The sequence below is a fragment of the Haematobia irritans genome, chromosome 5, assembly GCF_050003625.1.
Source record: "Haematobia irritans isolate KBUSLIRL chromosome 5, ASM5000362v1, whole genome shotgun sequence".
Lineage (NCBI taxonomy): Eukaryota > Metazoa > Arthropoda > Insecta > Diptera > Muscidae > Haematobia > Haematobia irritans.
Window position 1 is genome coordinate 109,646,623 of NC_134401.1, and position 27,817 is coordinate 109,674,439.

Sequence of the window (27,817 nt, forward strand, 5' to 3'; positions counted from 1 at the left end):
CGTTGCCATCAATTGATATCCAAAGTTCGTCGTTCAATAAAACATTTGGATACTCAACGATGACCTTTAGCCGATAGAAACCATTGGCAGCTAGAATCTAAGAAAAGTTCATAAGTAATTGCATTTACAGTTTGCCAATAATGTTTGCATAATAAAAACATTTAAGAAACTAATGACATAAACGTCATTTTTTCCATAATTTAATAAACTTTTTGTTTGAATTTTTAATGATTTTATTAAATTCGTATGGTCATCGTCGTAAACTATCAAAAAGTTTTCTATTTCAATGAAATGTGGAAGCATAGGACGAAATAATTCAAAACAATTCTGTTTGACTGCTGTCAATAAATTCCTTGCAAACTTTTGAAATTTTCCTCTTCATCAAGATAACCTTCACCATCATCGTCTTCTTCGGCTATCAAATCTTCACGGTCATTTGTTTCAGCATCCGAAAATTCAGCCTTTGAGTAACGCCCACCTTCACCATCATACACAGAACGAGATACCGATGACTGCGTGTATATGAACCCTCACGTTGTTCGGAACCGCCTCTAGATCTCCCCAAGGTTTTTGACACAGAACGACGTAACGACGTATATATTCGGATAATTTATTTATATCCGATAACTGTTCCCCACTGGATGTTCGTATGGTGTTGAACTATAAGAACTTTGAACTGATGATGTTGTTGCTCGATTTGGTTGTTAATGTTTGTGGTAGGTTTGTTTGAGAGACATTTGTCTAAAAAGAAAAATAGAAAACACAACACAAAATACATTGAGATAGGAATAAAGAAAGACTAAAGATAATACTAAAGACTACTGTATTCACTACAATTCCTCCAAAGATAAAGATAATAGTGACTACTGTATTTACTAGGCTTTTGTACCTTAAAACGGAAGTGAAATAATGGTAAGATTATATAGAAACCTATACTTTTCTAAATAACTAAATAATTTTTTTTGATAAGTTTATATTTCGCTTAGGTATCACACATACGCATTACTAACAACTAACGTTAATTTAATTAATCTTCATAACTTTTTGCCAAGGTGATTTTCTTGACGATAGCCATTAATTAATTTTATTTACACCGAAGATGTTCATGTCATCAATCATAAATGGAAAATAATAATGAATAATAGTGAACGTTATTACCGCCCTCCTCGTTGTCATGGCTCCACTTCGAATATAAATTGACTTCAAATTGTTTAATAAAATAACATTTTTTGTAAAATAGCGTAAAAAACATTTTTTTGTAAAATAGCGTAAAATAACATTTTTTGTAAAATAGCGTAAAATAATGGTTTCGTATGTCGAGAAGTAAAATCTTCTTAAAGCAATGTCGTGAGACATTCATTAAAAGTTCTGGAATCCTCGTCGAATCCTGAGTTTACGGCATATCTGTTAATTGTAGGTCGCTTGTGCTGAGGATGATACAGAACCTGCCCCAATTTGGAAACAAGGATTGTTCATTAATAATAATAATGAAAATAAATAATAGGAAGTTTTGATGATAAAAGAGTATATATTATCTATATATATATTTAAGTATATATTATCTATCTTGAGAGAATTAAGCTTGGCTCCTTTTTTTGGAATGATTGGTTCATAGAGGATTCTGATGAGGAATGTCAAAGTTTCAATCTACCGTATTACATTCTAAAAGGTTTGCCTTAATCAATTATAGCTTTTTAGTTTAGTCGTTAAATGGCGTTAATATGAGCATTAATGAAACCAACATTAACAAACCGGTGGTCTCTTCCGGCCTGTGATAATCTCTTCACGGAATACTATCAAATTGATAGTTTGCAACAATTAAAAATTAAATTAAATGAGGTTAAGAGTATACTTAACGACTATGTTATTGAGGAATGGTCCTTGCACACAAGACGCAAGGATCCTGCAGGTAGGTATCCCATATTGGTCTAAAAATTATTGTTATTATTAACAAGTATTTTAAACACCTATTACATTGCTATACAGGTGAAGTTCCCTGGCGTTTGAAATCCGAAATTAAGGCTGAATTTGTGACTATTGCTTGGTGTAAGATATTTGAATGCCTTAATCGATTTCCCTCGTTGGTAACAAGTGGTAATATTAACTCACTACATCTATGCGAAGCTCCTGGGGCTTTTATTGCAGCTCTGAATCACTACTTGTACTCCAGATTTGACAAGGATGAGGTGAGTGTAAATAGGGCTAAGAACCGTTATCTGCTGTACTCTAGGTGCACGACCATGATTCCCCACGTCGTTCAGTAGAAAGCGAAACTTAGTCTTTTTAGGATAGGAACTGCCACATTCCGAATCTCTCTCTACCCTATATAAATCCTGGAGATTTTTTTATCTCCTGGACTATACACCTTACAAGGTTTTATAATGTCGGCGTCGGTATCCCTAAAATTATTTCAGAATCTGAATAAAAGTCTGCTGAATTATTAGACTTATAAACACTTATACTATTTAACTTCTCTCTCTTTCTCCAAGGTCCAATGGAAATGGCTGGCCACAACTTTGAATCCCTATTACGAAGGCAATCCAGTCAAGAAAATGATTATGGATGATCGTTTCATATTGTACACCCTAGACAATTGGCTCTTCCATAAGGATTTCACTGGAAATATAATCGATAATGGAAACATTGAACATATGAAAGAACAGTGTCAGCGGCGTATGGGCGATGTACATCTAATAACGGCTGATGGTTCCATAGACTGTATTGATGCTCCTGATTGTCAAGAGGAAAAAGTGGCTGTACTCCATTTTGCCGAGATTATAGCTGCATTGGAAATTTTAGCCGAGGGTGGATCATTCGTAGTGAAATTATTCACTCTCTTTGAGGCATCGTCGATTAGCAAATTGTATCTATTGAATTGTGCCTTTAAAGAAGTTCATGTTTTCAAACCCTGCACTTCGAAAAGGGGAAATTCCGAAGTTTATGTTATATGTTTGAATTACCAGAAAAATTATGAGAACTTAAAAGAGATTTTAGCGAAAATGAAAGAGAAACTTAATGGAGGCAATAATATAATGTGGCCATTATTTCCAAAGGCTTGCATGCCCAGTGATTTTCTAATGCAGCATGAGATCATGTGTCGGCTATTTATGACATGTCAAATAAATGCTATCGATTCGAATATCTATACATTTGAGATCAAACAAACCAAGGCGAGTATAAAACGTTTGCAAGCTCTTAGAACTTTGGTGTGCGATGAATATTTCAAACGCTATAAGGTGAAAAAATTACCCGAGGAATTGAAAATTCTATACAAATATAAGGCAAGCATCGAAAAGGCCTATAAAACGCAAATCTATCATGGTTCTCATTCAGAGAGAGAAATGCTGAAGGAGACAACTAAGGAAGAGCAAATATTTAAATTGCGGAGTCAATTGAATGATTTGGAAAAAACGGTGATGGAAATGTCAAACACCGCAGATATAGTGAACGATTTTAATAGAAGCGACGAGAAAACATCTTTGAAGCTGACCTTATACTATGGCCAGCAATTAGAAGTTTTACAAAGTAGCTTATTCGCCAATGTTCATCTTTTTGTTATGCGTAGCAAACTAAATGAATTTCATAACACCGACGTATTATGGCTTAATAATCCTCAAGTCAATTTTCCCCAAGAAAATATCACTTGCAAGTTCAATGATTTCAATTACTCAGAGGAGGGAAGTGTTGCAATGAAATTTTCCCAACAACAGAAATCATTCTTTAAAACACTCATCGAAAATCTCATCGAACATAAACCGAAACGAATTAATTTTACAAATATGCCTTTTCTTACGCATTATGCTGCTTCCATATTACGTTATTTATCTTTACGCTGCTATGATAAGTTAACTTTCGTCTTTCATCCATCATTTGAAATTGTTTTAGAAGGATATTCGTTGGATTTCCTCAATTCCCTGGAGGAATTGAATATTGCCCTAAACAATAGTGCTGATGAATGTGACATTTTATGTTTTATAAACATATTACAGCTACATCACAATGATTTCAACAAGTCATTGACTTGTTACAACAATATGTTACTATTGCATAACTTTAAAAGTATTTTAGATCACTAAGAAACTATTTAAATTTTCCATTATTATTTTTTATTTACAATCCATTTGAAATGGTTTTCTTTGAAGAGACTCATGTGTATATAAACATTTTATACACTTTATATACTAAGACGCAATGAAATGGCTTTTTTATGTAAATGAATTATTTTTTTTGTGAAAAGTAAATTTGAATTAATAAACAATAATAAACAAAACTAAAACAAGCAAGGAAATATTAAAATCGGGCGAAAGCAGTCGTTTCCAAAAACTACATCTTACAGCCGTGACCTTTGGTAGCAAAGTTGAAGTGCGTTAGGCAGCGTTGTCATTGAGGATTTCCAAAGGTATCAATTGCAATGATAGGTGGCACATTAAAAAAAAATAGGAATTATTTGAATTTTATAAGTTTTTTATGAAATTATCAAGTCGCGTCTTTTGTTTAGACTTAAATAGATCCAACAAAAAATCCGTGAAATTAACACTTCATGAGAATTTACTATAGAAAAATTTCTTTGCCTATTTTCAGGCGTCGCAATTGTCCGCTTTATAACGCAATGGTTTAAGAAGAACAAGTATATACGCCCGTAAATTCGGCCAGGCCGAATCTTATGTACCCTCCACCATGGATTGCGTAGAAACTTCTACGAAAGACTGTCATTCACAATCGAATTGCTTGGGTTATGGTATCTTAAAACTTCTTAACATCGTTTTTTTAAATTGTGAGTTAGTCCATACGTGGTATATATTAGACAAAAAAGTTATGTATAGTTAAGTCTACAAATAATTACGAATCGATATGGACTTTTTGCACGGTACGTAGAGAGCCAGAATTGAAATACGGGGGTTGCTTATATGGGGGCTATATAGAATTATGCACTTGATATGGACCAATTTTTGTGTGATTGGGGATCGATTTATCTGAGGGCTATTTATAACTATAGACCGATATGGACCTAGTTAGGCATGGTTGTTAACGGCCATATACTAGCATAATGCACCAAATTTCAACTCACTCGGATGAAATTTGCTCCTCCAAGAGGCTCCAAAACCAAGTCTCGGGATCGGTTTATATGGGGGCTATATATGATTATGGACTGATATGGACCACTTTTGGCATGGTTGTTAAATATCATATACTACCACCATGTACCAAATTTCAACCAGATCGGATGAATTTTGCTTCTCCAAAAGGCACCGGAGGTCAAATCTGGGGATTGGTTTATATGGGGGCTATATATAATTATGGACTGATATGAACCAATTCCTGCATGGTTGTTAGATACCATATACTAACATCACGTACCAAATTCCAACTGAATCAGATGAATTTTGGTCTTCCAAGAGGCTCCGGAGGTCAAATCTGGTAATCGGCTTATATGGGGGCTATATATAATTATGGACCGATGTGGACCAACTTTTGCATGGTTGTTAGAGACCATATACTAACATCACGTACCAAATTTCAGCCGGATCGGATGAAATTTGCTTCTCTTAGAGTCTCCACAAGCCAAATCGGGGGATCGGTTTATATGGGGGCTATATATAATTATGAACCGATGTGGACCATTTTTTACATTTTTTACATCATATGCTGACACCATGACTTTCAATTCAACCGTCGAACTGAACGGACGTGGTTTCTAATAGCGGAGTATTTCATCGTAATAAGTACTTATTACGAATTTCACGTGTGGTGGAAATAATAAACCACCATGCAGCGAAATTCAAAGTCATCCACTGGGTTGCTAACTTCAGGGCCCAGTGGACGGGTAACGACTGAAGTTATAAATTTGGGCAGCGACCAAGAGTCAGGCCCAATTAGTCGACCTGTAGACGGGTCGACTGGCGGTGACACTTTGGCAAGTCGAACCTTTTCTAAGGTGACGACATCAAAAGGAGGCAATCCCTCTCGAAAGAGATTCAAGGAACGAAGAAATGCTTTGTTTATCCTAAAGAAATTAGGATCAGTCGACCCAAACACGTTGTCGGCTAAGCAAAGCGATTCCTTAAAATGGGCTCAAGGAATTCTTGAAGCTGGAAAAAGGGAACGATCACCGGATGAGCTACCATCCTCTAAACGGGATCAAAGATCGTTTGCCTCAGTTGCAAAAGACAGCCTTGTGATGGCTATTATTAATAAAGGAGCATTGGACGGTGTGATTCCAAGGCAAAAATGGGGGGAAATTGAGAACGCGATGTCTGGTGTCTACTCAGAGGTGCGAAAAAAGTTTCCCGGACCAAGTCCTCGACAGCAAAATGCTGGATGGTATCAAGGACGATATAAGTTAATAGCTTTTGCAGACCAGAGGTCTATGGATTGCTTTAAAGCCGCATTGATGCTAATTGGTGAAGTTTGGGAAGGAGCCGCTTTGGAGTTAGTCGATAAAAAAGACATACCGGCTAAACCTAGAGCACATGCATGGATACCGGCAAACCCTCCTGATCCTGAGTCAATATTAGAGAGACTAAAAGGATGTAACCCAGATCTTCCAACCGCCGATTGGAAGGTTGGTCGTTTGGATGAGGTGGATGGACCAAGACGACATGCGGTGTTTATATTAAACATAGAGTCGCTGCCACATCTAGCCCAGACCCAAGGACGCGTAAGTTATGGCTTTCATGATATCCATATGAAGGTATACAAAAGCGATCAGCCAAAGGATACCGAAACGGACAAGCCTCCGGTAGAGTCAGCAGTGAAAAAATCTCCTAGCGAAGCCGAAGGAGACATAAAACCTGCAGACTATGGCGAAAATCATATGCGGGAAGTTTCTACAGGCTCAAGCCTCACCAAAGCTGAACCGCGGATTGTTGCGAGAGTTACCGAGATCTGTGAAGAGGAAGCCCTTGATGACTCAATTGAAGCGGCTGATGTGACGGTGGTTGAAAATTTGGATGGTTCTACGGTTCCTCCAGATAAATCTTCACCATTGTAAGGCCGCTTGTGCTGCCTTAAAAGTTCTCCTGATGAAAGGACACATAGATATAGTTCTTATTCAAGAACCATACATATATAAGAACAAGAACAAGAGCACTTTTGCATAATACCGGTAACGATATAAATCGAGCATGTATAATTGCTAAAAACGAACTAAACTTGTTTCTGCTTCCTTCATTGAGCAATGCAGACACTGTCGTAGCCAGTCTAGAGATATCCACATGCAAATATTGGGTATCTTCGGTCTACATGGGACATGATAGGGATATGCCACCCTGTGCCGTTAAGACCTTAGTTGAGGAGTCACTAAAAACAAAGACAAAACTCATTATGGGATGCGATGCAAATGCACATCATAGTATTTGGGGAAGTAGTGATACTAATGCAAGGGGAGAGTCGCTAATAGAGTTTATTTTGCGTACTAACCTGGTAGTTTGCAATAAGGGAGATGCACCAACCTTCGTCACCAGGAACAGACAAGAGGTTTTGGACGTAACGTTGACCTCTCCGGAACTGAATGATAAGATATCTGAGTGGCAAGTTTTGAGGGAACATAGCTTCTCAGATCATCGCTACATCAGTTTCAGATTGGCCGTTCGTACTTCGAAGACCATATTTCCGCCAAATGTTAGGAAAGCTGATTGGAATAGGTATAGGGAATCGTTCAATTTGATGATACCGGAAATGCCGGAGACAAATATGAGCACTGTGCAAGATATCGAACACGCAGTGGAGCGGATTACGAAGGCCTTCAACATTTCACTGAAAGCTGCTTGCCCTAGAGGAAAGCCAAGGGGAAAAAATCGGCCGCCATGGTGGACTACCGAGTTAAGTAATATGAGGAAATCCTGCACGAGAACTGAGAAGGTCTCAACAAAACTCTTGGGATGATTACTGTAGCAGTATTGAGAATACGTCAGAGGCTTTCAGACTACGGAAGGTACTAGCATCCACTAACACCGCTCCAGGTTTCATTAAAACATCGGAGGGAAATTGGACAACGTCCAGTGAGGAGACGTTGGACGTACTTTTGGACAGACACTTCCCTGGAAATCAGACGGTTGAACCATGTTCCGGCGGTGTAACAGAGGCTCGGCGATCATTTCCTATCGAGGAAATTGTGTCGGAATCTAGAATAAAATGGGCTTTAAATAGCTTTGGACTATTCAAATCCCCCGGACCTGATGGAATTACTCCGGCGGAGTTACAGGCAGTGGTTGAAAGAATTATCCCCTGTTTGACGGTGATATATAAACAATGTGTAAACTTAGCATATATTCCAGAAAAGTGGAGGGAAACAAAAGTCGTCTTCATACCTAAAGCAGGAAAAGCCTCTCACTCGAGTGCGAAGGATTTCCGACCAATCAGCTTATCCTCATTCCTACTTAAGACCCTGGAGAGGATGATAGACATGTATCTTAGAACTAGCGTGGATTCAAGTTTGCTCTCGAAACGACAGCATGCATACTCGAAGGGCAGGTCTACTGAGACCGCATTGCATGAACTGGTCAGCTTTATTGAAAGCTCACTATCTGTCAAAGAATACACAATCGTGGCGTTTCTAGACATCGAAGGGGCGTTCAATAATGTCCATCCGAGCTCGATATTAAATGGACTGACAACTCTGAATGTTGATCCAGGTATACTTAGACTGTTAGACGAACTTCTAATAAAGAGACGTATTTCAGCCACACTAGGGCAAGCAAACATACAAAGGTATGTGAATAGAGGCACTCCCCAAGGAGGAGTTCTATCACCTCTTCTTTGGAATGTTGCTATAAACGACCTTCTGGTTTCTCTAGAAAAAGAAAGGATAAAAGTGGTGGCATACGCAGATGATGTGGCGCTAGCAGTCAGGGGAAAATTCCCATCCACAATCAGAGATATTATACAGAGAGCTCTCCGGATGACTGAGAAATGGGCGAAAGATAATGGTCTTGGTGTAAATCCAGCAAAGACAGAAATAGTCATGTCTTTGCTGACATAGTCCCTTAATGTCATGCTACATCTATTGCCTTTAGACATTTTGGCCAAACAGTCAGCTGCAACAACGGCTGTGCGGTTGCGCGAGCTATAGCTGTGGTCGGAAAAAATGTACGGTCATAGTTCGGTCCTCAAAGTAATGCCAGATGTGCCTAACGTAGTGGATTACACCCTGGCAAAACCACTTTTCGACAAAAAGTTTGAAACTCTAATTCCCAACAGTGAGGCGTGGTGTACACAGACCCCGGGGAATAAAAGATATATAGATTTCTATACTGATGGCTCCAAATTGAATGGACAAGTGGGGTTCGGAGTATATTCTAAAGATCTGGAAATTCGAATAGCGAAAAGATTACCTAATCACTGTAGTGTTTTTCAGGCTGAAATATTGGCAATAAGAGAGGTGGTGAATTGGCTGAGAAGTAATGTTCCAACAAATATTGGCATTAATATATACTCAGACAGTCAACCTGCAATAAAATCCTTGGACTCTGTGTTCCTTAACTCAAAAAGGGCCATAGACTGACGCAAATCTCTCAACGAGATGGCTGAGCAGTACAATATTCACCTAATATGGGTGCCTGGTCATAGGAACATACCGGGGAACTGTGAAGCAGATGTGTTAGCAAGGCTAGGAACTACCTTACATATTCCAGGGGAACTAGAATCTGTTGGTATGCCTCTGGCCACCTGCAAGCTCTTACTGCGTGAGAAGGCTGTTATGATGGCCAATATTCGATGGGAAAATTGCAAGAGTTGTAACGACACCAAGCAAATATGGCCCCATTTAAACTTAAACCGCACACTAGATATGCTAGTGTTCTCAAGGCGTCAGATAGCACTCCTAATATCTGCTATAACGGGTCGCTGCCTGATAGGCGAATTTGCAAAAACTATAGGTGCGAAGTATAATGACTATTGTATAAGCTGTCATGACGTGGATGAAAAGGAATCAATTAAACACCTCTTGTGTGAGTGTCCTGCTTTTTGTGTAAGGCGTAAGCGAATTTTAGGAGCATACAGCTTTAGATTACTGGCTGACCTGGAAAACGTTAACTTAAGCAGTTTGTTAATGTTTTTGGAGCAATCTGGTTGGTTCCACAAAAGTAAATAATAGAGAAGGTTCAGTGGTTAAGACTAGAAGTGCCCATATGTAATAGGTACTTTTAGTTAAATGTGGTATCACAATGGACTGAATAGTCTAAGTGAGTCTGAAATTTAATCGGGCTGCCACTTTAACCTAACCTATGTACCAAATTTCAGCCGGATCGGATGAAATTTGCTTCTCTTAGAGGCCTCGCAAGCCAAATTTGGGGGTCCGTTTATATGGGGGCTATACGTAAAAGTGGATCGATATGGCCCGATTACCATCCGACCTACATCAATAACAACTACTTGTGCCAAGTTTCAAGTCGATAGCTTGTTTCGTTCGGAAGTTAGCGTGATTTCAACAGACGGACGGACGGACATGCTCAGATCGACTCAGAATTTCACCACGACCCAGAATATATATACTTTATGGGGTCTTAGAGCAATATTTCGATGTGTTACAAACGGAATGACAAAGTTAATATACCCCCCATCCTATGGTAGAGGGTATAAAAAGTGCAAATATTATAGTATTCGTTCAATTTCATTTTAATGAACAGATCTCATCAGTAATTTTAAAGGTATCCGGGCACGTGCCAAAAATAATTTACCAAAATTACTTTTATTCTGAGGAAATTTTTTTTTCAGAATTTTATTTTTATAGAAAATTGTGTGAACATTTTACTTCTATAAAAAATTTTGTCGAAATTTTACTTCTATAGAAAATTTTGTCAAAATTTTATTTCTTTGGATTTTATAAGAAATTTTATGGAGCAACACACATTAAAAAGCTAGATATACTCAAACAACAACACAAAAACAGCTTAACAGCAAATCTCAAAATTTTATTTCTATAGAAAATTTTTGTCAAAACTTTTTCTATAGAAAATTTTTGTCAAAATTTTATTTCAATAAAAAATTTTGTCCAAATTTTATTTGTATGGAAAATTTTTGTACAAATTTTACTTCTATAGAAAATGTTGTCAACATTTTATTTCTATAGAAAATGTTGTCAAAATTTTAGTTCTATAGAAAATCTTGTCAAAATTTTAGTTCTATAGAACACTTTGTCAAAATTTCTATAGAAAACTTTGTGAAAATTGTATTTCGATGGAAAATTTTGTCAAACTTTAATTTTGCCAAACGTTTATTTCTGTAGAAAATTTTGTCAAAATTTTAGTTCTATAGAAAATCTTGTCAAAATTTTAGTTCTATAGAACATTTTGTCAAAATTTCTATAGAAAATATTGTCAAAATTGTATTTCGATGGGAAATTTGTTCAAACTTTTATTTCTATAGAAAAATTTGTTAAACTTTTATTTCTGTAGAAAATTTTGTCAAAATTTTAGTTCTATAGAACATTTTGTCAAAATTATATTTCGATGGAAAATGTTGTCAATCTTTTATTTCTATAGACATTTTTGTCAAACTTTCATTTCTGTAGAAAATTTTTTCAACATTTTAGTTCTATAGAAAATCTTGTCAAAATTTTATTCCTATAGAAAATTTTGCCATAATTTTACTTCTATAGAAAATTTTGTCAAAATTTTACTTCTATAGAAAATTTTGTCAATATTTTACTTGTATAGAAAATTTTGTCAAAATGTTATTTCTATATATAAACTTGAAGTACCTCTTAGTTGGAGAGGAAGATTTTGCAAAATCTACGAAAACATCAAAAATTCTACCGAACTGTAAAATATCTACCATTTTTTGTAGAATTCTACCAACTGTGGGTCCGGGATCAAAATGTACGAAAACTATTGTACTAAACAAGGAATTAATTAAAAAGTGGCACAGTATTGGATTTAGTGGCACAAAAGTGTCAAGGGCAAATTTGCCACTAAAATGGCACAACGTTAACACTGGTGTTAGGGACCGGCGAATTCAACTCCGGGAAACAAAATGTTTGCATTTTAGATTTCTAAGTATATTCGAGGGCTGGAATATATATGTAATAAAAACGGGTTTTCTTGAAAATGCAAATTTTACGAATTTTTGTTGGCTATACTACAAAGTGCAAAAATAAACATCAGACACCGAACAAAATTTTTTCTGGTCGCTTTTCATTCATTTATTTATTTGAGTTTCTAATACACGGAATATTCAAGGGCTGGAATGAAGAGCAAACTGTTTTTGTTCTTGGAAACACTTTTTGGAATTTCTGATCGGAAAAGGATGTTTTCTGCAATACATTTTATTTGCAGACAAGAACCATAAAATGAACCTATTTTGCAGGAAAATAACAGTGGGATGTGAAAAAAGAAAAAAACCAACCCCAGAAGAATTTTTCGCTCAAATTTTAGATAATTTTGTAAAATTGTATTTCGTGGAATATTCAACTGATTTTGCTCAATAAAACGTGCAAAATATATAAAACAAAAACATATCGAAGTTTCGAATTATGTTATTTATTTGCATACGATAGCTCACACAGAAAAAATGTTCGTATACATTTTTCAGGTCTGTGACGTTGTAAAGTGTAGTCCAGAACACCTCTTAAGCGTGACACCTCACGAAAGCGATACATGTGTGTACCAGAACAGGTACGAATATCATGATCTTGTGACAGTTATTTAACAAATCCATTGATATGCTGAAAATATAAGCAGTGAAGAAGAAAAGTATTCCATGATGATCGGATATATTAAAGCCGGAAAGAAATCTTCAGACTTATCCTCACGAGTTGTTTCTTAGTAACCACCCAAATCAACATCATCTAGATAGACTTGATCAGGCAATATAGCAGACATTTCTGAAAAGCGGTAAACACTGCAAGGCTATTTCCATTCTTGAACTCTTGTCGACTCAACACCTACTTATGCTGAATTTATGCAACCCCAGCTAACTTTTTCCCCACATCTTTAGCCCACTAACTAATTGGGCGATTAACCCAACACAGTAAAAAGTCAAAAAGAAATCGGTCGATGCAATCATCATTTTACTCAGTATACAACAAAAAAAGTCTCATCAAAGTTTATGGAATTGCATTTGATATTTCATCCTCCAATATAACAGCGCTAAATTTTGTAGAAATGTCGAAAATACTTAAATTAATCCGATCAGAAATTAATTGAAAATATCACGTGGGAGTTAATTGGAAGCAGGTGCTCATATAACATTGTTAATAGCATCTACAATCGAATATTTAAATCTATGTAGACATACATTGTTTTTGTACCTTGTTCGGTCTATCACTAAATCATGTCACCGAATTCAATGTAAATCAAATTTGATATACATTTTGCATTAGAACACGCAATATTATGAACATTTAAAAATGGATTAGCGTTTAAGTTTAACAATAGTCGTGATTAACATTGCAACAATGAACCAAGTAAATACTCTTCGCATAATAATAGCTTGGACATTTATAGTGGTAAGTATTAGAAATCTAATGGAATCATATGTGTTGTCAATTTAGATTTAATACACGTGATTGAAGTCCTTTGCAAATCATATAGAGTATTGGTTATGAATATGAAGTCGTATAGTCCTGATTTAGCATCGACTGACTTCTTTTTTATTCCACTATGTAAAACCTAAAATCAGTGGTCAACGTTTTTCGAAACCTGAAGAAGCAATTGATGAGTTCAAAATACATTTTTTGAATATACTTCAGTGGCAAGAGTGCTGCGACAATTGGTTCAAACACATGCAAAAGAGATTTTCGAGGATTTATATTTGATTGTTTTTTTTTTCTAATCCCAAACCCTCGATTTGAAGATTAATTTTGGAGAAAATAAACCCAGCCAACTGCACTCAAATCGATGATTTGATGGTGGCAAAGGAAAAGACAGTTGTATGAATTTATTTCGGCATAAACCGGCTATCATAAACCTTTTTTCGGAGGGTTCAAGTGTGGTTCAGTGTTCACTTTGGGTTTAGTAGTTGTGTTTCATCATTCTTATAATTCTATTGTTTTCTTTAATCCTCTCGTGATATACATCTCGATTTCTATGCTTTTAAACAGAAAACTATATATAGAACTAAAACCATTTTATTTTTACAGATCGCCCATGCTCAATTTAAATACCTATGTGAATTTTTAGATCCAAAAGTCTTTGCCAAATGTGAAGAGTATCCCGAAAATTTTCTTGATCAGTTTCTTAACATGAGTGAACTGTCCATACAGCAAACAACCGAAGGAGATCTATTGGTAAATGGGTCAATCTTTGTTACGAAAACACTTCCAAATGATTTACCCGTAAGTATGTTACTTAAAACTATATTATTGACAATTTTATTCTAATGAAAGAAGCATGGAAATGCGCTCTATACGTAAAAATATGAATAAAAAATCCAGCATTTGTTCAATATCTTAATGAAAGCAACTCCTTCATCTTCTTCGTCCATGTAAAACAAGAATAATTGAGGGTCACAGTGCTCATGGAAGATCATGGATATAAATTCAAGTTCATCTCCCATTTAAAAATATTAGAGTGATGAAAAACGCTATATTTATAGCCTCGCTTTAAAAATAAGAAGCGTGTTTAGGTCACCAAACGTGTCTTGGTTATTACTTTTAACAGAGACTAGTAGCTTTCAGTTCAATAGTATTACAAAAGTATCCATAAAAATGAAATCAATGTCAATAATATCGCTAACGTTTCCACTCAGGTTGTTTTGGAAACTTACAAAAAAGAACGAGGTACATGGCAACCAACTGTGTTTACATCCAAAAGATCCAGCTTATGTAAAGCTACATTCGATAATACGGAGGTATGGGCTAGTTATTGGGAGAATACACCAAAGGAGCAACAATCGTGTCCACTTACCGAAGGTGTAAGTATGCAATACATCGCTATAAACTAATTGATAAGTCAATGATTTTTTTCGACAGCAACGTATAGATATGGACATTTCAAAGACGATAGCTTTGAATATTCCTATACACAATGCCGATGGCCAATACTTGAGTCGTATGGAGATTGGGGATAAATCGGGAGATTTTTACATATGTACAGATGTCATTTTGCAAATGCATCGGTTGTAATTTTATTTTCAATTCAGTTATGTATGTACAGTAAAACCTCTGAAAGTTCGATACACACGATTGTCTAAAGTTTTGTCCACATTTGAGCGGTGACCAGTTATGAGAGGTTAAATTTAATATGTTCATATAGCAATCGTTCCCAGACAACTGTTGACTTTTGAGAGGTTTCCGGTTTTCAAAGTGTCCAAGTTTGAAAGGTTTCGCTGTATATATTATTGTAACTATTCAGTTTTTAAATAATTTAAGTTCTTATTCTGATCTATAATAAAATTGTTGATAAGAAATCGTGTTGCTGAAATTATGGTAAAAATATCGGCTGCTGCATATACCTTGGCACAAGGACGCTATTGAATGTGTTTAAAAGCGGATCATATTTAAATAAAGCTCCCATATGTATGTATCACCCTATTTCCACAAATTGACTCATATTCACGGTTGCCAAAAATAATCTACCAAAATTTGCCGAAAATTTTACAACTATCTACCAATTTAAAAAATCTTATTTTGATGTTCTTGATAAAATCTTTGTACTTAGTATGAAAAAAATGTTTTTTTTTTTTCTTCGAAATGCGGAATCATATTAGCGATAATTTTTTGGGTGTATACAAAAAAAAGGGGAATTTACTCACAATGGACTTTGATAGTATGAAATAACACGAAAATTAAAACTTGTAAAAATTATAAAAAAAATCTCAAAGTTTTATTCCTATAGAAAATTTTCTCAAAATTGTATTTTGTCAAAATTTTATTTCTATCGAAAATTTTGCGAAAATTTTATTTCTATAGAAAGATTTTGTCGAAATTTTATTTCTATAGAAAATTTTGTCGAAATTTTATTTCTATAGAAAATTTAGTCAAAATTTTTTTTTTCTATAGAAAATTTAGTCAAAATTTTATTTCTATTGAAAATTTTATTTCTTTAGAAAATTTTGTCATTTTTTTCTATAGAAATTTTCAAAATTTTATTTCTGTAGAAAATTTTGTGGAAATTTTATTTCTATAGAAAGTGTTGTCAAAATTTTATTTCTCTAGAAAATATTCTCAAAATTTTATTTCTATAGAAAATTTTGTCAACATTTTATTGCTATAGTAAATTTTGTCAACATTTTATTTCTATAGAAAATTTTGTCAAAATTTTATTTCTTTAGAAATTTTTTTTCCAAATTTTATTCTTTAGAAAATTTTTTCAAATTTTATTTCTTTAGAAAATTTTGTCAACATGTTACTTCTATAGAAAATTTTGTCAAAATTTTATTTCTATAGAAAATTTTGTCAAAATTTTATTTCTACAGAAAATTTTGTCAAAATTTTATTTCTATAGAAAATTTTGTTAAAATTTTATTTCTATATTAAATTTATCAAAATTTTATTTCTATAGAAAATTTTTTTCTAAATTTTATATCTTTGAGTGTTGTTGACCTATTTTATGTTTATTCTGATTATTAATTTTGTTCGGCTTGAGGTCATAGAAACAATCGATTATTGATTTGTTTTAATATTTATTTCCAATATTTCGGTTAGTGCCACTAACCATCTTCTGGGATTTTGTATCTACATAAATTACAAAAATTAAATTACTTTTAATGTTCACAAATCACAATATTATTTTAGATATAATATATTGAAAATAACTAACGTGAGTTCGTGTGATGCTGTTCGTTCTGCAAGCCACCGTACACTAAGCTTCGTTTGTGTCGATGCTTGTTTATGATGTGTCGATACATTCTCGCGCATTCTTCCGTGTCTTTTTTGAAATTCATTCTCTTGTCAGGAGAGAGATCTATTATATTAAGCATCTCAAGAGTGTATCTACGCCTATGATTATTCTCTTGAGCAAGTATCTCGACGTCTGTGCAACAACAGGACACAAGCCCAACTTCACAGACGTCGAGATACTTGCTCAAGAGAATAATCATAGGCGTAGATACACTCTTGAGATGCTTAATATAATAGATCTCTCTCCTGACAAGAGAATGAATTTCAAAAAAGACACGGAAGAATGCGCGAGAATGTATCGACACATCATAAACAAGCATCGACACAAACGAAGCTTAGTGTACGGTGGCTTGCAGAACGAACAGCATCACACGAACTCACGTTAGTTATTTTCAATATATTATATCTAAAATAATATTGTGATTTGTGAACATTAAAAGTAATTTAATTTTTGTAATTTATGTAGATACAAAATCCCAGAAGATGGTTAGTGGCACTAACCGAAATATTGGAAATAAATATTAAAACAAATCAATAATCGATTGTTTCTATGACCTCAAGCCGAACAAAATTAATAATCAGAATAAATTTTATATCTATAGAAATTTTTTCAAATTTTTATTTCTCTCGAGAAAATTTTCTCAAAATTCTATTTCTGTTGTCAAAATTTTATTTCTCTAGAAAATACTCTCAATATTTTATTTCTATAGAAACTTTTGTCAAAATTTTATTTCTACAGAAAATTTTCTCAAAATTTTATTTCTACAGAAAATTTTGTCAAAATTTTATTTCTATAGAAAATTTTGTCAAAATTTTATTTCTATAGAAAATTTTGTCAAAATTTTATTTCTATAGAAAATTTTGTCACAATTTTATTTCTATATTAAATTTATCAAAATTCTATTTCTATAGAAAATTTTTTCTAAATTTTATATCTATAGAAATTTTCTCAAATTTTTATTTCTCTCGAGAAAATTTTCTCAAAATTCTATTTCTGTAGAAAATTTTGTGGAAATTTTATTTCTATAGAAAGTGTTGTCAAAATTTTATTTCTATATAAACATTTCTCAAAATTTTATTTATATAGAAAATTTTCTCAAAATTTTATTTCTATAGAAATTTTTTTCAATATTTTATTTCTATAGAAAATAATCTCAATATTTTATTTCTATAGAAAATTTTCTCAAAATTTTATTCCTATAGAAAATTTTCTCAAAATTTTATTTCTATAGAAAATTTTCTCAAAATTTTATTTCTATAGAAAATTTTCTCAAAATTTTATTTCTTTACAAAATTTTTTCAAAATTTTATTAATATAGAAAATGTTGTCAAAATTTTATTTCTATAGAAAATTTTGCCAAAATTTTATTTCTATAGAAAATTTTGCCAAAATTTTCTTTCTATGGAAAATTTTGTCAAAAAATTTTGTCGAAATTTTATTTCTATAGAAAATTTAGTCATTTTTTTTTTTCTATAGAAAATTTAGTCAAAATTTTATTTCTATTGAAAATTTTATTTCTTTAGAAAATTTTGTCATTTTTTTTCTATAGAAATTTTCTCAAAATTTTATTGCTATAAAAAAATTTCTCTAAATTTTATATCTATGGAAATTATCTCAAATTTTTATTTCTCTTGAGAAAATTTTCTCAAAATTCTATTTCTGTAGAAAATTTTGTGGAAATTTTATTTCTATAGAAAGTGTTGTCAAAATTTTATTTCTCTAGAAAATATTCTCAAAATTTTATTTCTACAGAAAATTTTCTCAAAATTTATTGCTATAGCAATTTTTTCAAAATTTTATTTCTATAGAAAATGTTGTCAAAATTTTATTTCTCTACAAAATTTTGTCAAAATTTTATTTCTATAGAAAATTTGGCAACATTTTATTGCTATAGTACATTTTGTACACATTTTATTTCTATAGAAAATTTTGTAAAAATTTAATTTCTTTAGAAATTTTTTTCCAAATTTTATTTCTTTAGAAAATTTTTTCAAAATTTATTTCTTTAGAAAATTTTGTCAACATGTTACTTCTATAGAAAATTTTGTCAAAATTTTATTTCTATAGAAAATTTTGTCAAAATTTTATTTCTACAGAAAATTTTGTTAACATTTTATTTCTATGTTAAATTTATCAAAATTTTATTTCTATAGAAAATTTTTTTCTAAATTTTATATCTATAGAAATTTTTTCAAATTTTTATTTCTCTCGAGAAAATTTTCTCAAAATTCTATTTCTGTAGAAAATTTTGTGGAAATTTTATTTCTATAGAAAGTGTTGTCAAAATTTTATTTCTCTAGAAAATACTCTCAAAATTTTATTTCTATAGAAAATTTTCTCAAAATTTTATTTCTATAGAAAATTTTGTTAAATTTTTATTTCTACAAAAAATTTTATCAAAATTTTATTTCTATAGAAACTTTTGTCAAAATTTTATTTCTACAGAAAATTTTGTCAAAATTTTATTTCTATAGAAAATTTTGTCAAAATTTTATTTCTATAGAAAATTTTGTCAAAATTTTATTTCTATAGAAAATTTTGTCAAAATTTTATTTCTATAGAAAATTTTGTCAAAATTTTATTTCTACAGAAAATTTTGTTAAAATTTTATTTCTATAGAAAATTTTGTCAAAATTTTATTTCTATATTAAATTTATCAAAATTCTATTTCTATAGAAAATTTTTTCTAAATTTTATATCTATAGAAATTTTCTCAAATTTTTATTTCTCTCGAGAAAATTTTCTCAAAATTCTATTTCTGTAGAAAATTTTGAGGAAATTTTATTTCTATAGAAAGTGTTGTCAAAATTTTATTTCTCTAGAAAATTTTCTCAAAATTTTATTTCTATATAAAAATTTCTCAAAATTTTCTTTATATAGAAAATTTTATTTCTATTGAAAATTTTGTTAAAATTTTTTTCTATAGAAAATTTTCTCAAAATTTTATTTCTATAGAAATTTTTTTCAATATTTTATTTCTATAGAAAATAGTCTCAATATTTTATTTCTATAGAAAATTTTCTCAATATTTTATTTCTATAGAAAATTTTATTTCTATAGAAAATTTTCTCAAAATTTTATTTCTATAGAAAATTTTTTCAAAATTTTATTTCTCTACAAATTTTTTTCAAAATTTTATTTATATAGAAAATGTTGTCAAAATTTTATTTCTATAGAAAATTTTGCCAAAATTTTATTTCTATAGAAAATTTTGTCAAAATTGTATTTCTTTAGAAAATTTTTTCAAAATTTTATTTCTTTAGAAAATTTTGTCAACATGTTACTTCTATAGAAAATTTTGTCAAATTTTTATTTCTACAGAAAATTTTGTCAAATTTTTATTTCTATTCTATTTTATTTCTATAAAAAATTTTCTTAAAAATTTAATTCCATAGAAAATTTTTCCAAAATTTTCTCAAAATTTCATTTCTATAGAAAATTTTTCCAAAATTTTCTCAAAATTTCATTTCTATAGAAAATTTTTCAAATTCTTTGTTTCTCTCGAGAAATTTTTCTGAAAATTCTATTTCTGTAGAAAATTTTGTGGAAATTTTATTTCTAGAGAAAATTTTGTCATAATTTTATTAGATTAGAAAATTTTCTCAAAATATTATTTCTATACAAAATTACATTTATATCGAAAATTGAAGTACCTCACTTAGACTATTCAATCCATTGTGATACCACAGTGGTGAACTTTTCTCAGTGATAACCTGAGTACTGTCCGATTGTATGTTTAGCGCAATGACAAGGGACTCTTTTTATAGCCGAATCCGAACGGCGTTCCACATTGCAGTGAAACCACTTAGAGCCGCTTTGGAACACTCAGAAATATCACCAGCATTACTGAGAGGAGATAATCACCGCTTAAAAACGTTGGTGTTTCAATTACTTGGTTTTTAATTCAGAAATTATCAAACACCGCAAACATCATAGCATTGTACTGGCAGAGACCTCTAGCGAATATGTGTTGCAACTAAACTGCGCAACACAGCTCTTGTTAACCAGCTGAGTTAAGAGGCATAGCAGCTGCTGGCTGTTTTGTTTTGATCTTTGACTTTCTAGAAAATCAACCAAAGAATAAATTAAGAATAAATCATTAAAAATGGGCGAAACAAAGGTATAAATATAAATTTTTGAGAAAATTTAGATGAAATCAATGTTTCGCCTTTATATGCAGGTTGAGTTTGCTGTTCAAATGAAAGGTGAACAATGGGAAAAAGAAATACGTGAAGCTCTAAAAGGTTCTGGCCAACTAGAAGTTGACCGTAAACTGGGAAGGCTTATAATACACACTAAGGAACCATGGTATATGTTACAGGAAAAAATAGAACAGACAGGCCGGAAAGCTGTTTTAGCGGGATTTGGTGGTCAATCCGCTGTGTCTATTATAAATACGACGGGGAGTGATGTTGACCGTTGCCCCATACAAGGTGTAATACGATTTACAGCAATACGAAATGATAAACCAGGGCTTGTGGTTGATGGTGTAGTCGATGGTTTGACACCGGGTTTACATGGTATCCATGTCCATGAAAGTGGAGATGTTTCCGCAGGATGTGCATCAGTGGGAGAGCATTACAATCCTCGAGGTTCTCCACATGGTTCACCCGATGACGATGCCCAGCATAGACATGCCGGTGATTTGGGAAACATAAGGGCTGATGATAGTGGACGAGCCACATTTCGTTTTGTGGACTCTATTTTAGAAGTTTACGATATTATAGGGCGTTCCGTAGTTATAACGCAACACCCAGATGATTTTGGAAGAGGAGGAAATGAGCAAAGCCGGATAGATGGCAATTCTGGCGAAAGGTTGGTAAATTATAAATTGTCGTCCTTGATTTTTTTTTCTTTTTATTATTTTTTACTTAAATTTCAGAATTGCTTGCGGTATTATAGCTCGTTCTGCAGGTATATTGCAAAATTTCAAAAAAATTTGTGCTTGTGATGGTGTTACACTTTGGGATGAACGATATAAACCTCTAGCGGGTGGAACAAGGTCGCAAAAATTATAAAATAAATAAAATTCCATAGTTCTAAGAAGACATATGATTTTGTACATTCTTTATATAAAAAAAATCAATTACTATCCTCAATCACAATACTTTCATTAATATCAATGGCTTTGTATCCCTTTTTTATTTGCTGCAAACGTTGTCTACATTTACTTTTATAAGACTGCACTAATTTGCCACACAGGATTGGAGGTGAAATTGCTATGGTGGCATGGATCTATTTGCGAATAGGCAGGGACAAAAAAAAAATAAATTGTACATGGAATATCCTAAGTGATTAACTTACCTCTAAATAGTCAATTTCTGATTCATAGGTCAAACATTGATCCAAGATATTTAGGATATTTTTAAATTCCTCAGACTTTAAAAATATCTTCATTTCACCAATATTGTTTTTGTACCAATCAGCATAATTATCTAAATTTGTTGACACATCCATGGTAGTGGCATTAGCTGCTCGGGCAGTGAGCAGTGTGTGTAGCATAACTCGTTTACTAGGTACTGAAGCACATTGTTTAATACGGGATTTTAAATATCCTGTAAGAATTTTAAAAGTTGAAAACATAAATACATATTTGTATTTTTGGTATACATATTTACAAAATTTACTTCTAACAAAAGGACCAGATTTTTCAACATTTCCGCTGCATATAGTTTGTAACATAATCAAAAAATATTTCCAATCACGAAAATTTTCACAGGATGACTGTTTAAGAAGGTAGTTCAACGAATCCTCAATATTATCTAACAAAAACTTTTGAAGAATTGTTCACAAATTAATTACAAACTATATGATTTGTTTCTATAACCACCTTGTCATACAGGTCTTTAGGAAATTTCAAATCGTCTACACCTTCATTTATCCAGGATGAAAAATTAGAAAATGCTGCTGTAGTACTGCTTTGATATAACCTTAACACAATACCCAAATGTTTTTGGATTATCTTTATGCGCATTTCACCTTCGAATAAAACGATAATTTTTCTATTAAATATTTCAATAATTCTAGAATACTTACTACACACATAATTACCTGTTATCATTTCGCGCATATGATTCAAATATGCCAAATTATTAAGTTCCGGTTTGGCCACGAGATCTTTAAATAAATTTTCCAAGCATTCATCCAAAATCACATTTAAACGAATAGAATTTGCAGAGTCTACAAAAACATGAATATATTAAAAGTTTGTTAAATATATGATTTACTTTAGGATATTTTACCTATAGTGGAATTCACAAACAGATTGGTAATCAAATCGAACTCAGATTCCAGAAAGTCATTTAAAATGAGCTGAACTTCCTCATTCTTGTCACAACTGAAATTAAGATAAAGAGGAGCAACCGTAGTAATGGCTACCAAATTCCCCAACATATGTCCACTTTTATAAGATATTGTACAAAAATCTACCTTTTTAACTATGCATATTATAGATAAAACATACTATATATATACAAATCAAATTTTGGCATAAAAACAAACAAATTTAATTTTTGTTGAAAATAAAATATACAGCTCCTATTAAACCGATCCTCTGATTTAACTTCTTGAGGGTCAAGATGAAATAAAAGATAGCAGACATTTTCTCTTTAACTATGGCCACTATGTGACACATTTTTAAGTATTGATTCTTTACAAAATTTCCGAAATAAAATGGAGGTTTTTTAGAATAGCGTTTATATCGAACCCTATTTTAAATAGGCCCAATACAGATCGATCTCTTAATTTTACTTCTTGAGGTCATATAATTATTCGTTCTTACCACTTGATATTTCGTGGGCGGATACCCATATTAGATAACTATTAAACTATCGAGCGATTTTGTTGAAAGATTTGTGACAGTCTGTGGCATATTTCGAGTTAAGGAACACCAAGTCCTAGGATTTTATACCACATTATTTGTATGAGTATAAATGTATTTATGCCAACATTATGTTCTAACATTACATCTTAGCCAATGTGCCAATGTTTCGTCCTACAAAACATCACAGTGATAAGGTGGTGTGCATATCGGTCCATTGGGATAGTCATCAAATCTCCGGTCTTAAGTAAAAACTTTTATTCCCTATTCACAAAATTTTAACGATTTTCCAAAATGTGGGCTTACCTCAAAATGTATTCACATGCTGTTAATATTCGCAATTCATGCAGTCGGTTCAGAATGTAAAGGCTTCCAATGTTCCAAGGTAATTTACAAAAATATCTAGCTAGTAGAAACTGCATCAATTATTAATGTACGTCGTTATATAAATAAAAATTGTCAGAAATAAAAGTATAATTCTTACTTTTTCATTTGCATTTAAAGTTGCCAAAAGCTCTGATATTTGGTAGCATTGACCTGTACTATTATATTCGGTCTTCTCCTTTAGGATCTAAGTGGTAGAAAAATTGGATTTTTTAAATCTTCTTAAATAAGATGAAATATCGTATGCCTTTTATATTTATAATCGCTTTCACTTTCATATCCAATGTATTGGAAAAAAAGTTCCCTTCCTAATTTTTAATAAGAACAGATAAGAAATGCTACTTCCAAATGGAGAAACTGACTATATGCTAAATCAAATTAGGAGATGATTTTTAGTGGACCAAGATATATGTAATGCGTCTTCTCTATATAACTTGTAAGCAAATAGAGGGTAGTCCATTGTAGTTACTTTAATTGGCCAAACAGGTTTAGAATTACATACTCTGAATTAATAAATAACAAGTATATACGGCCGTAAGTTCGGCCAGGCCGAATCTTATGTACCCTTCACCATGGATTGCGTAGAAACTTCTACGAAAGACTGTCATCCACAAATTTCAACTCACTCGGATGAAATTTGCTCCTCCAAGATGCTCCAAAACCAAATCTCGGGATCGGTTTGTATGGGGGGTATAAATGATTATGGACTGATATGGACCACTTTTGACATGGTTGTTAAATATCATATACTACCACCACGTACCAAATTTCAACCAGATCGGATGAATTTTGTTTCTCCAAAAGGCACCGGAGGTCAAATCTGGCGATCGGTTTATATGGGAGCTATATATAATTATGGACTGATAGGAACCAATTCCTGCATGGTTGTTGGATACCATATACTAACATCACGTACCAAATTTCAACCGAATGGGAAGAATTTTTCTCTTCCAAGATGCTCCGGAGGTCAAATCTGGGGATCGGTTTATTATATGGGGCTTTTATATAATTATGAACCGCTTTCGACCAATTTTTGCATGGGTGTTTGAGGCCATATATTAACATCACGTACCGAATTTCAACTGAATCAGATGAATTTTGGTCTTCCAAGAGGCTCCGGAGGTCAAATCTGGTGATCGGTTTATATGGGGGCTATATATAATTATGGACCGATATGGACCAATTTTTGCATGGTCGTTAGAGACCATATACTAACACCATGTACCAAATTTCAACCGGATCGGATGAAATTTGTTTCTCTTAGAGGCTCTGCAAGCCAAATCGGGGGATCGGTTTATATGGGGGCTATATATAATTATAGACCGATGTGGACCAATTTTTGCATGGTTGTTAAAGACCATATACTAACACCATGTACCAAATTTCAGCCGGAACGGATGAAATTTGCTTCTCTTAGAGGCTCGGCAAGCTATATCGAGGGATCGGTTTATATAGGGGCTATTTATAAATATGGACCGATGTGGACCAATTTTTGCATGGTTGTTAGAGACCATATACTAACACCATGTACCAAATTTCAGCCGGATCGGATAAAATTTGCTTCTCTGAGAGACCTCGCAAGCCAAATTTGGGGGTCCGTTTATATGGGGGCTATACGTAAAAGTGGACCGATATGGCCCATTTGCAATACCATCCGACCTACATCAATGACAACTACTTGTGCCAAGTTTCAAGTCGATAGCTTGTTTCGTTCGGAAGTTAGCGTGATTTCAACAGACGGACGGACGGACATGATCAGATCGACTCAGAATTTCACCACGACCCAGAATATATATATTTTATGGTGTCTTAGATCAATATTTCGATGTGTTAAAAACGGAATGACAAAGTTAATATACCCCCCATCCTATGGTGGAGGGTATAAAAATATTCTACGATGATTTATCCAATACCAGCTCTGACAAGGTCAATACAGTAGGATACATTCTAACTCAGGTCATATTGGTATTTATGGTAACACAAATGCTAATTCTGCCGATAGATATGCATGCTCAGCACCCTAACAGTCCCAGTTCTGTCCCGTCACTTTAACATAGGTTTGTCATTGACGTGGTAAATTTACACTTTAGGACACGCCTTGGACTCATTCCAATTCACTCACGGCCATTTTCATGTATCTCCGTTAAGCTTTAACTGCCAGTTAAGAGAAAGTATATTGCAAATATCTTCTCTCTGGTTAACTTTAACTAAAATTTTTGGGCAGTTAAGTTCCCAACTGGCATATGGTATACATACGAGTATATAAGCAAGATGACAGATATCTCCATACTACGATTTCAAAGTTCGTTAGTTAACGGAACATTAAAGGAGCTTCATGAAATGGGTATATGTGATAAATAAATTATGACTATTTAAAAATTGTGACTAATTGGAGCACCGAACTACCCCGTAGGGTAGTTAGAAATCCCCTGTTATAAAAATCTCATTTTATGAAAATATGCTCTGTACTCCCAGCACTGAAAACAGTTGCCAATGATTTTTTATATTAATTTTAAAAATTAATGATTCCTAGACCATATAATATATCTTACTCTTACAGGTTCAAATAATAACCACGAATAACGTTTAATTTAAAATCTATATACATACATATACAGTGAAACCTCTCAGAAGTTACTACCAACCTCGCCTAAATTTTGTCCACATTTGGGAGGTATCCACTTGCGACAGTTTACGTTTAAATGTGGGTATTAAGTTCGAGTTTAGCCGCTAAAATCGCTAAAGTGAAAACTAAATCAGTAAGAAAAATGCATGAAATTATACGTATTTGTTGCAAATTTTATTATAACTTGACGGGGAAAAGCCCAAAGCAAATTTTCACAAAGTTTGTATTCCTTAAAATGGATTATTAAAGAAAAGTAATCGTGAAAAAATTACGTTTTTAGCGGCTAAACTCGAACTTATTACCCACCTTAAAGTGATAATATAGGAAAATTCTTACGTTTGAGGGATGACCGCTTCAGATTGTCGAGGTTAGAGGTTTCCTTGTATTGTGATTACAGTAACTTTGAAAGTGAAAGCGCCATAAATTCATATACATACACAATTTTCATCATACTTACATTGCAAATTAACTTTAGGCCGGCTCCAACTTCCAAATACATTGTAATTTTCTTGTTTATTATTGTATAATTAAAAAAAAATTAATAATTTCCAGGACGCGCTACTTGGATTTTGTTTACAAACAAGGATCGATTTTTCTTTTTAATCGTCTACAATAATCGATTACTTATTAGAACAACCAAAGAAAATTAAGGAGAAGATGTCGTTGTCATCTCTTTGTTTTTTGAGAGAGCAAATGCTAAAGACTGTAGATGGCTCTGAGAATAATTTTTTTTAATTTTTTAAGTATCTCTCACTTTATTTCACTTCGAATATCTTTCGCAATTTTAAGCTTAATAACCATCCTTTCAGAAGTGAATATTTGGTTTTCTTCAAATAATTTATAGGAAGCTATTTACACTAAGCGTTTCACAAAATATCATGATCGATCTTTAAGTATAGAAATCTTCATTCATCCAAAGTGATTTATATATTTTTCCCCAAAATTTAATTTTTTGTTTTAATTGTATTGTATTATGTTTTCTTCTTTCTTTCAAATACAAAAGTATTTCTAAGGTACTTGGACTTGGAAACAATATTGTCTTATTTAATATTGAAAATCAAAGTCAACCTAAACCTTATTTGAACTCTCACAAAACCCTATTCGGATTGCTATAGCACAGCAAAGTCTTGCATGCAGAAGAGCGGACTATGACGGAAATGCTCCGAAATAAAACGAAGCCAGATAACGTGAATATTTTCCTCGATAGAC

The 27,817-nt window shown here is 32.7% G+C and overlaps 4 protein-coding genes across 7 annotated transcripts; 3 read left to right on the plus strand and 1 right to left on the minus strand.

Moving 5' to 3' along the window:
* Window positions 1-209: 209 nt before the first annotated feature.
* LOC142239106 (uncharacterized) lies at window positions 210-27,238 on the minus strand. Of its 3 annotated transcripts, none has more exons than XM_075310869.1 (9): window positions 27,066-27,238; window positions 24,083-24,169; window positions 23,905-24,014; window positions 23,021-23,115; window positions 22,830-22,958; window positions 22,609-22,757; window positions 22,406-22,550; window positions 22,083-22,333; window positions 210-741 (listed from the first exon to the last, which is right to left on the minus strand). In XM_075310869.1, exons 1-9 carry the CDS (start codon window positions 27,105-27,107, stop codon window positions 661-663), a joined length of 1,089 nt encoding a protein of 362 aa, XP_075166984.1. In that variant the 5' UTR covers window positions 27,108-27,238; the 3' UTR covers window positions 210-660. The 3 variants fall into 3 exon arrangements, with proteins under 3 accessions (XP_075166984.1, XP_075166983.1, XP_075166985.1); XM_075310868.1 differs by lacking the exon at window positions 210-741 and adding an exon at window positions 21,816-22,013; XM_075310870.1 differs by lacking the exon at window positions 210-741 and adding an exon at window positions 21,816-22,013 and having other exon boundaries at window positions 23,905-24,000; window positions 27,066-27,218.
* Window positions 1,717-4,279, plus strand: LOC142240270 (cap-specific mRNA (nucleoside-2'-O-)-methyltransferase 2-like). The gene is made up of 3 exons (XM_075311959.1): window positions 1,717-1,909; window positions 1,987-2,186; window positions 2,490-4,279. The coding sequence occupies exons 1-3, from the start codon at window positions 1,732-1,734 to the stop codon at window positions 4,074-4,076; spliced, it is 1,965 nt and encodes a 654-aa protein (XP_075168074.1). The 5' UTR covers window positions 1,717-1,731; the 3' UTR covers window positions 4,077-4,279.
* Window positions 13,334-15,345, plus strand: LOC142239011 (uncharacterized). 2 transcript variants are annotated; one of them, XM_075310776.1, is made up of 4 exons: window positions 13,334-13,444; window positions 14,078-14,272; window positions 14,686-14,850; window positions 14,909-15,345. In XM_075310776.1, the coding sequence occupies exons 1-4, from the start codon at window positions 13,394-13,396 to the stop codon at window positions 15,059-15,061; spliced, it is 564 nt and encodes a 187-aa protein (XP_075166891.1). In that variant the 5' UTR covers window positions 13,334-13,393; the 3' UTR covers window positions 15,062-15,345. The 2 variants fall into 2 exon arrangements, with proteins under 2 accessions (XP_075166891.1, XP_075166892.1); XM_075310777.1 differs by having other exon boundaries at window positions 14,919-15,345.
* Ccs (Copper chaperone for superoxide dismutase) lies at window positions 20,777-21,877 on the plus strand. Its single transcript, XM_075310871.1, has 3 exons — window positions 20,777-20,898; window positions 20,959-21,593; window positions 21,661-21,877. Exons 1-3 carry the CDS (start codon window positions 20,884-20,886, stop codon window positions 21,794-21,796), a joined length of 786 nt encoding a protein of 261 aa, XP_075166986.1. The 5' UTR covers window positions 20,777-20,883; the 3' UTR covers window positions 21,797-21,877.
* Window positions 27,239-27,817: the final 579 nt, after the last annotated feature.